The sequence below is a fragment of the Trachinotus anak genome, unplaced genomic scaffold, assembly GCF_046630095.1.
Source record: "Trachinotus anak isolate AG129_WGS33_773 ecotype Australia unplaced genomic scaffold, CSIRO_AGI_Tana_v1 ptg000019l, whole genome shotgun sequence".
Taxonomy (NCBI): domain Eukaryota; kingdom Metazoa; phylum Chordata; class Actinopteri; order Carangiformes; family Carangidae; genus Trachinotus; species Trachinotus anak.
The window spans coordinates 21,677,953-21,691,107 of NW_027273870.1; the positions used below are offsets into that span (position 1 = coordinate 21,677,953).

Consider the following 13,155-nt stretch of genomic DNA (forward strand, 5'->3'; position numbering starts at 1 on the left):
ATATTTGTTGATACTTAACCCATCAGGAAGAAAGAATTATTTGACCTGTTATCTATCAATTGTAATTTAACATGGTACATAAAGAAAATACTGACTTGTAACATAGATTAAATGTCCATCAGACAGCACCTGATGATGAACAAAAGCGATGGCTTAAGCTGCTCATGCTAACCATCACTCAGCAGTGTTTCTCATGTACAGGGTTTTGTGTGCGTGACCTACTAATAAAGATTCGCCCTCCCACAAATAGATTTGTGATGTAATTTAATATTTTTCATTTCTTCTTTTCAAAAAGAATTAAAGTTAAAAAGTGCAATTCATGTGCAGTAATTCAGACTGTAAAAATGACTTCTGTTTTTTAAAGACTGTCTCCTGATTACAGCATCTGATGTGTAGGAGCATGTTTAGCACATAGCCCCAACCTTTATACAAGGGTAAACCACACCAAAAAAGATGTTGACAAAGTATACAAATAACAACAGCTTTATCAGGTTATTTATAAAAGTACTGTGTCCCTTAGTTAAAACCGTCCACCGTCCTTATCTCCTAACACCTTTTGAAGTCGAATTCTACAGTATGTTGCTTTGTTTCTTTCTATTTGGATCTAGATGTGATGTAGCCAAAGCCTGATAACAATTGTTGAATGAAAATCAACTAATAAAATACTTATAACGTGTTCAGTTTAAATAATAGTTATGTCTTCTGTAGGTGGTGAAAATCCTAGAAAAGCATGATCCCCTGCGCAGCAGTTCCACCCTTCCCTCCCTGAGCGTCATCAACCTCAACGCCGGCTCTAGCGGCGGCCCTCGTTTTGGCCCCATCCCTGGAGACGAGGCGAGTGCGGTGCAGAACTACGTGGAGCACATGCTGTTCCTGCTGATGGAGGAGACGAGCGGTCAGGCCGGAGCTATGGGCCCCATCCTGGAGTTTGTGGTGATGGAGAACGTGATGGAGCGACTCTTCGTGTGGAGCCTCCGCAGGGAGTTCACAGACGACATGAAGCTGGAGCAGCTGAAGATGTATGAGATGCTGGTGGGGCAGGCGCACCAGCCACTGCTGCATCACAAACCCATCCTGCGGCCGCTCATGATGCTGCTGTCGTCCTGTTCAGGCACGGCAGCGTCTGCGGTCGAAGCTGAGCTGGTGCTGCTGCTCAACCAGCTGTGCTGCGTTCTGGCAAAGGACCCTTCGATTCTGGAGCTGTTTTTCCACACCAGCGAGGATCAGGGAGCCACCAACTTCCTCATCTTCTCCCTCCTCATCCCCTTCATCCACAGGGAGGGCACAGTCGGTCAGCAGGCCAGAGATGCTCTGCTGCTCATTATGTCATTGTCTGCTGAGAACGAGCGAGTGGCTAAACACATCGCAGAGAACACTTACTTCTGCCCGGTCAGTCCCGCATAATGAAATACTTTTACTTCTTCTTCGTTCTTCCTTCTTCCTTCTCTTGCTGTTGTCATTAGGTGGTTTTTGGTATCTCCCCAGGCTAAATTCCTCTGTTTTTAGTACAAAACTAACTCAACCTTTTTGTAAAAGAAATTGTCCTGTCCTTAGTAATCCTAGTCAGCGAGTGGCGCCGTTATTATTCCTTGACCCTGGGCGTCATAGTCAGGCCAAAATATGCGGATGAATTCATGGATCCACTCAAAACAAGGTCAAAACCTCTCTGGCAATGAATGTTACAAATGTCTGGCATTCATAAGACCATTGCACAGTTATGAGCTAATCCCATGTAAATAATACCATTTACCAGCAGCTGCAGACAGCGCAATGAAAAGTGGCTTCTGATGCGATGCCAGTTGAACAAGGGTCTATATTTAATTGGTTCCACTGGCAGGCTACAAGGATAATCCTATAGAGGATGTACACATCAATGAAACTCTAATGATGCACTCATTTTAAGGCTAAATTAGACTGAGCTGCTATAGGCTTTGCTGTGGCTTGAAATCCCACCTTATAAAGACCTTCACCTAGGAAAAGACAGAAATCATACTGGCCATTTGTAATGTGGAGAGTGTGTTGACATTAATGCATTAATTAGTGGCCTTATTACCATATCATGGTTAATATTGCAGGAGTGTTATAGGCAGTTAAACAACTTTGCTGCTCAAATATTTATAACGCTCTTGGAGCTGACCTTTCGGAGGCATAAATCCTTATGCATGCTGTCTTAATGTGTGAGGAAGGAGCAGGCTGCTGCAATGCCGTGCTTACTTCAGCATTACTTTATCAAACACGGAAAAGAAGAAGTGATTTACAATAGTATGTTTCATTGAAGTGAGTAGTCAAACACTGTCATAAATCTGTTGTGTGAAGCCAAAGGTAAAACTGACAGCAGAGAAGCTGTGCGTATGTCATTTATGACAGACTGCTTCATTAATCTGTAATGAAGCCTATAATATTCTCTCTATAATCACTTTACCTCATACTATTCTTCATTAGACGACATATATCAGATGATCTCTATGTTTGAAGTGCAGTCTGTTTTTTCTCTTACAGGACTTATCTTTTCAGTGTAGTTTTGATGTGGTGATTAACAGCTGAATTTTATTACAGAGAAATTCAAATGAAAGAGCTCTTCTTTGACAAACTGTAGCATGCTGGATAGATAGTATAGACTCTGGAATTACTTATTAATTAAAGCTATGAGTCTACAGCCAGAAGAAGGTGACAGGATCACCACCACTATTTGACTGGCTGTGCACTAATAGAGCAGTGGTGAATTTGACCAGTAGTCAATAATAATCCCAAACTGGCTTCAGAATCAGGTTTTTGCCAAGTAGGTTTTCACATACAAGAAATTCGCTCCAGTGTTTTGGTGCATAACGATAAACATTGTAAGAAGAAGAAATGTAAAGAAAGAGCAAGTCCTGCAAGTCAGGTGTCTTAAATATAAATAGAAAATTCAATAAAATATTTACAATAAGAATGGAAAAAAATTATAAAAAATATAAAAATAACACAAACATGTACAATGTGCAATAGGAATAGGAGCTTAGGAGCTTGTGACCTTAACTAGAGTAATGTAACACTTTATTTGATACTGACACCTCTCTCACCTCAGGTGCTGGCCACAGGGCTGAGCGGCCTGTACTCATCTCTCCCCACCAAGCTGGAGGTTCCCAGTGAAGAGTGGCACTGCCTCCACAAAGAGGACTGGCTCAAGATGCCGCCCCTCGTCCAGTTTCTTAATTCACTGGAATTCTGCAACGCCGTTATCCAGGTGAACATGTGTGACAAGGCTGCACACACAAGGCCTTGCCACATGAGAAATGCATTCACACGTGGTTAATGGGTGCAGCCTTCTGCTTGACGGCATTCCTGACTGACATGCACCTCGATGCTGACTGTTCCCAGGTGGCCCACCCTGATATCAGAGACCAGCTGGTTAGTTACATCTACAACGGATTTCTTGTGCCTGTCCTTGCACCAGCTCTTCACAAGGTTGGCACTCTTCTTTGTTTTCCTGTCACCTCCATGTAATGCATCATTTGGACTAATATACAGTATATTCCAGGGGGAAGATAGTCATGAAATATTTACCATTCTCCTCGTAACGTAATTTACAGGAGGAGGTGATTTGTGAAAAGAGATGGATAGTCTGCTGGAAAATTATGCCACACAAATCATAATACAAGCCAAATGAGAAATGACATGTATATTGGTGCTACAGTAGTTAGCAAAGCTCACCTCTTCTGATAGCTGTCCCCCGCTTGTGGCTTCATGTTCAGCATACAGACATGGGAAATGTAGCAATTTTCTAATCTGACTTATTTAAAGTCACTAACGAGAGCATGCAATATTGAAATCTTTGAACTGCCCAATGAGAAATAAATCCTGTCTAAAGCTTGAAGTTTTACTCAGTAGTTTAAACTTGAAATTGTTCCATTTGCTTTTGCCTGTGCAGAGCTGAAGAATTAGACAATAAAGATTAATACAGTATGTGTGACCCACCACACACAAGCACTCACTGCTCCCTCATGATTCCTTATCTCTGTGTAGCTGACCCTAGAGGAGGTGATGACCACCACAGCGTACCTCGACCTCTTCCTGAGAAGTGTTTCTGAGCCAGCCCTGCTGCAAATGTTCCTCTCCTTCATCCTCCTCCACCAACACGAGAGTGTCCACATCTTAGATACTCTGGTCAGCCGCATCAACACCCCCTTTCAGGTAACGCAGTGGGACAAAAGACTGATGTGTACATGCTTTCCCTCAAGAACACACACACATTGCACTCAGCTGGAGTGTGACTTTTGTTTGATAACTTCAGAGCAGGGTTCCTAGACTTTAAAATGACCTCAGAGACTCTGGGACTCGTGGTGAAACTTAAATGTCAGTACGAAGCTGGGAGATCGTTGCCATGGTGACGCTCAGTTGCAGTGACTTACCCTGTTAGCAAAGGCAACTGATATCAGCATTTTAAAACACTCCAAAATGTGGGGACATCTTGTTCAAATACCTTGGTAGAACTGAACCATTGACATGAATAAATGATGTGTTCTTTGCATTGCTGTTTGACTGTGTAAGTGGCTCGGGGAGTTCCCTCCAGTGTCTGCAGTGTTGACACACCTGCACCTCAGAGAAAAATAATAAATATGTTTGCTTTTATGTCATTGAGCCAAGTGAAACACTGAGTTAACATGCAAATATTCCACTTTTCAGCCATTTTATTTTTCTGTTTGCTTTTACCTTTGATGTTTAGTTACTCTTTGTAGGTTGCAGTATTTTTTTCCCCCGTGTTCATGTTTGCGATGTCAGTTTTTAGAGGTGGTGTGCCTTTGACTCAAGGGGACAACTTTTAATATACAGAATATCCTGCAATTTTAATTTACATTTACTGCTACCTAGCGAATGTGAGCATGCTTATCAAATACCTTCAAACTTTTATTTAATGTTTGGGTCTGATTAGCTAATATTAGCATGCTAAGTGTACATTATACCTGGTAAACATCAGCATGTTAGCATCGTCATTGTGAATGTGTTAGCATGTTGACATCAGCGTAGATTTTTAGTCTTGTTATTCTCTTGTTTGCTGTTGCATTTGATGTTAATAACCATAAAAGGGGGCACTTCTTAGGTATTTATTTATTTAGTTCTACATATTCCTTTCAGAAATGTTCTACATATTCCTTTCAGCCTCCCCTGGCCTAACCATAGCATAAGTGACTGTAACACTGAAGAAACTCACTTGTATAAAATGTGACTAACTAATAATTTATTTTTAATTATCCATTAAATGTCAGAAACTAGTGAAGGCAGTCCAATAAAATTGACATATTCATATTTTCTTTCTTTTGTCCAGCCAACAGTCTAAACCTGAAATATTTATTCTGCACTAATTTAAAATGACGAAAAGCAGCAAATCTTTGTTGTCACGTTTTCTTGACTATTTGTTTATATTTTCAGCACTAGTATGCAAAAAACCACTTGAAACAGCTTCCTCTGGCGTGTTCATTTGTTTAGTATGTTTCATTGTGTCTCTCCGTTCAACACTCCAGTTGGGCACCGTGTCACTGGCACTCTTCCGCACTCTCATTGGCTTATACTGTGAAGATGTGATGCTGCAGCTCATATTGAGGTGAGTGGCTCACACACCTTATCCCAGTTATAAAGCTTGGTATATCTAATTGGTTTATGATATGATGAGATTGTTCCCCACTACCTCCCACTCTGCAGACTTTTTTTTTTTTTTTTTTTTAACCATCTGTCTGCTCCCTCCCCCCTACCTCCTCTCCCTCCTACGACCACCCATTGGTTTTGCTAACAGGATTCATTCCCATCTGCCTCCCCAGGTACCTGATCCCCTGTAATCACATGATGTTGAGTCAGAGACGTGTGGTGAGGGAGAGGGACTGCTACTCTGTGTCAGCGGCCAAGATCCTGGCATTAACACCATCCTGCTGCTCCCCTGAACACAGCCCCCCGCCCCTCCGACAGCTGGACTCCATCCTCTTTTCCAAGGGTGCAGAGACTGCCAATAACACAGACACTACAGGTAAGAGGGACAGGCCACTAAAGGAACATTTTCTGTGGTTCATTACAGCTTGCCCTATCTGACTTGTTGTGATGCTGCTGTGTAACCCCAAGTTGTAGTAAACAAGAATTATCCTTCTGGGAGTAAATGGTACAGCTAATTATTACCCACATTGAAAGGCTCCCCAGCTGGAGCCTGGAAGTTTCAGTAATGCCCTTTGAGAAGCATTGAATACTTTCCAAACATTTTTGTTCTCTATGTTGCAGATTAGTCAAAATGAATGGCTGCTTCTCAGCCGTATTTGTAATCAGCTTTTATGGATGTTTTTTGCTGCTTTCAAATCAGCTGAAAGGTGAATTCATCCAGCAAATTTTCCTATTCATAACAGCATTTGAATGAGTTGATGTTAGGAGCTTAGTAATTGTGGTGTGCAGTCAAAAGAAACAAAACAAACATCAACAGAGGAAAATGGAAACCCACTCACTGTGGCAGTTAGAAGGACTGAACAAAATAATTATTATAAAAATTATATAATTTCTTATCATTACATTTCCAAAATCTGTTGAAGTGTATGGTTGTGAATATAGTGCACTGTAAGGTATTGATCTGCATATAACTGGGACATGAACATATAACAGGAATGATGGTGTGCATTTTATCAGATAGTGAGATCCCCTGCTGTGTTGCTGTATTACATCACTTTACCCCCTGCAGTTACATGTCAAACTCATTAGTTCTGCTCCGTGTGAGCGGCAGTGAGGCGCTGCACGGCAGCTTTTATCAGCATTTCTTATCTGTTTTTCCCAGAGGAAAAAGAGAGCTTCTCAGAAGAGGCTGATGATAATTCTTGCACCATTGGGTCAGAAATCTACCTGGATGTGAGTTACCTTCATTACCTCCGTGATGCCCATCTGAGCATCAGCAGCTGCATACAGGCCTGCCGGGTTTGGTCAGCCCCGTACGACGGCGAGGACCCCCCTCCGGAGAAATACCAGCCCGGTGTCCTTGAGGAGCATGGGCTCAAGAGTCGACAAACCCAGATGGTACTCAAGCGAATTCCCCAGCCACTGGCGCCGCGCCCTCGACCCAGCCCGTTGCCGAGCACAGAGCCGCCCTCCATCAACCAGCTGGAGCTGGAGTGGGATGATAGTTATGATGCATGCCCAGTGCAGACCGCAGAGACTCCAGTGGAGAGTAAACCTCCACAGCTGCCTCCTGCCGAGCCCCCACAGCACATCCAGGAGATGAGAAGAACAGCCATCATGCTGGTTAAAGGCTCATACATTGAGGAAAATGAGTTCCAGGATGACGTCATGGTGTACGATCTTGTTGCCAAGAAAGATGCTCGAGATGCTGAGCGTGGTAAGCGCAAACCCATCAGGTCAGAATCAGAAGAAGCCCGACCAGGGTCAGCAGACGTTCCCCTGAAAAATGGACTAAGTATAACACTTCCGTCTGCTGTGACGGCTGATAACGGCAATAATAGCTTGGACACAAAGGCCATAGTCCAAACGGATTGTAATTCAAACCTTCAAAACACGACTGCTGCTGAGTTGGGTGATGACCTTTTGGCTCAGTATGAGGAGCTCATTCGTACGTTGGACACACAAGAAGGAGGAAAACCGGTTAAAGCTGAGGGAGAGTCGAAGAAGCCTGTGGAGGAAGTGGATGAAGAGGAGGAGATGGATTTCACCTCCTTCTCCGCTGAAACACCAGAGCCAGAGAAACTGCATTCGCCATTTGGGACCAAGTTCCGTAGCGGAAGCACAAGTAAAAACTATTCAGTGCCTTTTACAGGTAAGTTTAGGTAAAGTTAAGACTCATTATTCACCAAGAATTATATTTGACAACACAATTAAAAGATTGTCTATGATAACTCTTTCTGCAGGTCCATTTGTCAGCGTGCTGTTGTCTCGTCTGGAGAACATGCTCTCTAACTCGCTTTATGTCAACCTGTTACTGACGGGCATCCTGGCTCAGCTGGCGGCCTACCCTCAGCCTCTCCTGCGCTCCTTCCTCCTCAACACCAACTTGGTTTTTCAGCCAACTGTTCGCTCCCTGTACCAGGTAAGAGAAACATGTCGTGTGTATGCATGTGTGGGCAGGAGTGTGCCTTTCATTTACTTTCCATCCCCTGAGGCTTGTCTATGATCAAGTAAACAAAAAGAAGAAAAAGAGAGCAAAAGATCTGGGTTTTGTTGCATCAGTGAAAGATGTAGAAACATGCAGCTTGCTTTTCAGAAGTGATACTGAAAATAGGGATACAAAGAAATGTTTGAAATCTGAGCACTCACAAGTAAGATCAAGTGAAGACAGCTTTCTCTGTTCTGCTTTTTCATGTGTAACTGAACAAGAGAGCCGTGATTAAGACAATCAGACAATCAAGCCGCAGCACTTAGATTTCAAGGTTGTTCTCATTAGTTTAGCTTTAATTACATTAAGGTAAATACTGCAGACGTGAATTTAACCCTCAGGTTCTTTTCTATGCTTCTTTCTCAGGTACTAGCCACGGTGAAGAACCAGATAGAAGAGCTGGCTGCCACCAGAAAGGACTTTCCAGAGATGATCACTGCTGCCCAGCACTGGCTGCTGGCCAGGGAGACTTTGTTCATGGCAGCAGGTGACAATACACCCACATGCAAGATTTTTTTTTTTTCTTTTTCTGTGCCAGCTATGGTTAGATTCTGTAATCACACATGTACGGTATTGTATTCTTCATTTGCTGATTAGTGTAGGAAGCTGATTAAAGAAGATATCTTTTTTAATTGGTATGGTATTTAAAATTTTTACTCAAAACATTCACTTTTCTCGCAGAACATACAGCGATTACATTTCAGTCATCGTGTAGTTGAAAATCCTGTATGAACTACAGCAGGTTAATCATCCTGAGAAGCTGTCACACTCTGCTGCATTTGCTATCTTACAAACGTAATGAGACACTAGATATCAAATTAATAATAATTAGTATTACTTAGTATTAGTATGATTAGTATGATTTAACTTGTCAAAAATGGTTCCAAACTATCTGCATTCATTACCGATTTGTGTTTTGAACCAGAATTTGATTTTGTTGAGTCATGTGTTTTTGCAGTTGAGCCAGCCACCATCTCAGCTAAGCTCCAGAGTTTTAGGCCTGTTTGTGAACTAGATTGCCTCTGGTTTCAGAGTTATACAAGCTACAAAACAATTTTTTGTAAGTATGTTTGTGGAAAGACAAGAAGAGACTAAGATGGGGATTTTAGTATCTTTACAGAAGTGGCTTTTTTTTTTTTTTTTTAACAGAAAAGCAGATCCTACTTTTTGGATCAAATCATTTCTAAATTATTAAAAAGAATATATTGTATTTACAAAAAGTCTTAAATTCAAACTTTAGAGGGAGAAATAGAGTATATCCTTGAGCATACATTATTTGTTTTCATTTGGTCATTGTTAACTTTATTTAATTCTCATATTCAGACAAAAACAGCAGCAGTGGCTCCACCCATGGCGAGGCAGGGAGGATCTTGAAGAGTTCGCCGCCACCAAAACCCAAAGCCATCTCTCTGGATCGGACAGAAGTCTTCGCTACCGTCCTCTTCACGGAGTTCCTCAAAGAACTGGCTGCAATTGCACAAGAGCACTCCATCTTATCTTACATTCCTATGGAAGAGTAACATTGTCCCAATATGCCTCTGTGATGAGTCCAACGTGACTCAAAAGATTTAAAGACTCTCTTTTATGGTGGTTTTCTATTGTTTTTTTCAGGCACTACTTGATAAAGAAACCTCTTGATTGAGTGATTTATACAACTATTTTAAAAAATGGTAGAGTATTTATTTTCTGAGCAAAGATAATCACTTTCATGTGCTTTTTAATTTCATCTTTCTAGTCGTGCTAAGTGTTGGGCAGCTGAGGAGAAGGTCCAAACTTTGAGCTAGAAAATCCTGACCTGTTCGCTGAAGCCTGCACCAGCCCATAATGTTCATAAAGGCGAGCTCTAGGTCCACCAACCAAAGACTGAAGAGAGAGGATCTTCACAAAAACCAGCATTTTTTTTCTCAATCAATCATCAACCCTAATCTGAACTACCCTTGTTCTGAATGTCTTCTACAACCAGCTCCAGCGATGTCTGCTGCTCAGTGTGGTTCTCACTCAGGCTGCCTCTGGAGCATTGCTGCCTCTCTGCCACAGGATTACACACCTCTGAATTAGCAGCATGACAGCGTAATTCGATTGTCACTGTTGTAGCTAACTGGCGTCATCACAGACACACATCCTGACTTTGTTCTCTGTTCCACGACTTCATCTTTTAGCAAAACAGATCGGTCACTTTTGTTTTCAAACTTCAACAGAGAGGTGTTTCCTCAGTCGCCGTGTGTTAGATGTTCATTTGTTAAGGTGTTTTTCAGTTGATTCATGATGGTACCTCAGGAGTCTTTTAATGCACGTTCTGTTGTCTCACTTCTTAAAAAGCCTTTGGGTGAAGCAGTTTTCCTACCATGCACTAGTTTCTCACATGAATGGGCTCCACCTTCTCTACACCATAACACCAAAACCAGGATTGTTCTTGCTATATTTAAGTTGCCTTACTTTAGCAATGCTTTATAATGTACATATTGTAAGAAAATGACAGAACACTATGCAAATCGAGGATATTTTGGGTATGATTAAGTTTGGGATATTTTCAGAATGGGATGGGGTATTTAAGCTTTTTTGAGAGTTTTTATTGCCATATTTTTTTTTTCAACAAGGTAACACGAGAGGCTTCTCAGTTCTGGTTTGTAATCACTTTGTTTTACGTAGGGATTGTGTAGGGTGCTGTTTTTAGTTGTGATGAGTCTGATATATCACTGTTGGGAGAGTTGTAGTTTTGCATCTGTTCAAAACTATCTCAGACTGGAATGCTTTCCAAGGGGAACCTGTTTTGAACTGCCTTTTAGCCCACATGGTTATTAAAATGGAATATAATACAAGAGATATATTTTGGTTACAAAGCCTGCCTCTATTAAATCAATTTATTAGGACACAAATCGTTTAAATTTAGTGCCTAAATTATGATTTTAGTTCACATTATTGCCTGATTTTAAATGGATTTACACAGGAGTAATGCAATATTTTATAGTGAAATGTTTTTACTTGAAACTGTCAAAGTGTAAAGGAAAGGCCTTAGGGACTGATCATGTGCACCATACAGTATATTATAATGATATGTTTTTGTTTTTGACTGCGAAAACTCAGTTTCTAGAAGCAAAAGAAATCAATCCCTGTCCCTGTCCACCCACAATTTAATGTTAAGATGCAGTTAATATAATATGGACAATTAAAAAAAACAAAAACATGACATTTCTTGAGAGAATTTGTTGCACAATCTATAGTAAATCTTATAATTCAGATGGAAATGTATGATATAAATCATTCAAACTGATTATTCAGAGTTCATTATTGTAATTTTTTTGCAGATTCAGACTCTGAGATAATGGATTGCTAATCTTACAAAAACACACTTTTCTAGAGACACAATAGTAGAAAAAATAAGTAGTTGCATTTAGTAGTTGATTTACACTGAATTGATCAATTTCATCATCTCATAAATTCATCTAAAAAGATAAAGAATTATGTTAAAGTTTTTTGTTCCTATTTAAATCCATTCAGTTTCTACTTGATGCTATGCAGGCAGTGAATTATGCAGTAGGAGCTTTCTGTGATAACTATTTTGTTTTTTGGTTGTTTTTTTTTTACTAAAGTGGCTTGGAAATGTATATTTGTATCAGTCAAAGCCATTTTCAAAACTGTTAAACAAGTCCCTGTGGTAAATGAATGTTGCTGAGCACTTTATCAGCCTTTGAGTACGGTGTCACTCTGCACTGCTGACACCTGCAATTCAGCCAGCGCCGGTTCTGTCTATGTTACATCCACAGAACAACTGAACAATCACTGTTTTAGCAGCATTGTGGCATGAAAACGGGTATCATAAGCAAGGCTATCGACCAGTTTCTGTCTCAGTAGGTTCCAAAGATTCATGCTCTCTGATACCGTTTGGCCTCAGTTTTGTGTCAGCGTTTTATGATCAGGTTGCTGTTTGTTGCTGATGTCTGACACACAAAGGCTTGCCTCTTTCAATAAAGACAACTTCTGGTAAATGAGACTGAATGCACTTAATGTGTTGACTTTTCCCACCTCTCTTTAAACAAAAAAAGTGCCACATTTTCAAAGGAAAACCCAGCTGCTTTGCCTGACAGGTTTCACCTGACACCATCAATATATTCTTTCCTTCTTGCCAGATGGGGTTTGTGGCTGTTTGTTCTGTAGACATTGATGTCCTTATTTAAGTCACGTTTCCTTTACGAACAGCCCTTCCCTCTGAGAGATTTTGTTCGAAACTAGGTCTTGTTCTCACAGGAGCTCACCTCCTCCATTTACATGTAATGACTGACATACTGCAGAGATGAAGCAAACTATGTTGGAGAACCTTTTGAGAGCTCATGAGCACGAGATAAACATATTTTTGCTAAGTAAACTTCACCATTTTATGTCTGTGCATGCAAACAAGTTATTACACGGGTCAAAGAAACCAGCATGAAACTAAATATTGCGCGCTGGAAGCTGTCATCTCCTATCAGACGTAAACTTCTGCCACATAGACCAAGCAGGAACCACAACCAGCTCCCATTCATCATAGACTGGAGAGGCAGAAATCAAAGGTTGAGAGTGAGAGTTGTGTGCTAGAGCAGATGTCTTTGACAACAAGGTCTCCAGAAACTTGTACAACTGTTTCAAAATTTCGTTTTGTAATGGCAAAGCTCCAACAGCTTCAGGGGCTGCGTATGAGCAGCAGTCTGTCTGCTCAGTTGTAACTGGCCACAAAACAGCACTGTGTGAGTCGTGCTGGAGAGTGAGACTCATTTGCTTATGAAACCAGTCGTATGTGGAAGATGTAATTTTCTGATCTCTGCTGGGGAACAGTTTCCATAATAGTTTGGGAATTGCTTTGTTTCAAACTAAGACTTAACCTATCTATAATTAGTATTTGACTAAACTATAGTTAATGTATGAAAATACTAAGCATGAAACAGGCGGATGAGGCCAGGTTGACAATCATTATTAGCTACTGATTTCACTTAACATTGAATATATACTAGTCACAAAGGAGAGGAAATGCAGATTAGAAGAGGTTCAGTGGAGATAATTTAAACTGATATTGT

At 40.9% G+C, this 13,155-nt stretch overlaps 1 protein-coding gene across 1 annotated transcript in view; it reads left to right on the forward strand.

Moving 5' to 3' along the window:
• Window positions 1-12,096, forward strand: part of fhip1aa (FHF complex subunit HOOK interacting protein 1Aa) — a 29,967-nt gene extending 17,871 nt beyond the window's left edge. The window contains exons 4-13 of the mRNA XM_071503562.1: window positions 709-1,389; window positions 3,065-3,223; window positions 3,358-3,444; window positions 4,003-4,170; window positions 5,499-5,578; window positions 5,793-5,995; window positions 6,782-7,771; window positions 7,863-8,041; window positions 8,474-8,594; window positions 9,431-12,096. Coding sequence (XP_071359663.1) covers window positions 709-1,389; window positions 3,065-3,223; window positions 3,358-3,444; window positions 4,003-4,170; window positions 5,499-5,578; window positions 5,793-5,995; window positions 6,782-7,771; window positions 7,863-8,041; window positions 8,474-8,594; window positions 9,431-9,627 — 2,865 coding nt within the window. The 3' untranslated portion in view covers window positions 9,628-12,096. The remainder of the gene's footprint in view (window positions 1-708; window positions 1,390-3,064; window positions 3,224-3,357; window positions 3,445-4,002; window positions 4,171-5,498; window positions 5,579-5,792; window positions 5,996-6,781; window positions 7,772-7,862; window positions 8,042-8,473; window positions 8,595-9,430) is intronic.
• Window positions 12,097-13,155: the final 1,059 nt, after the last annotated feature.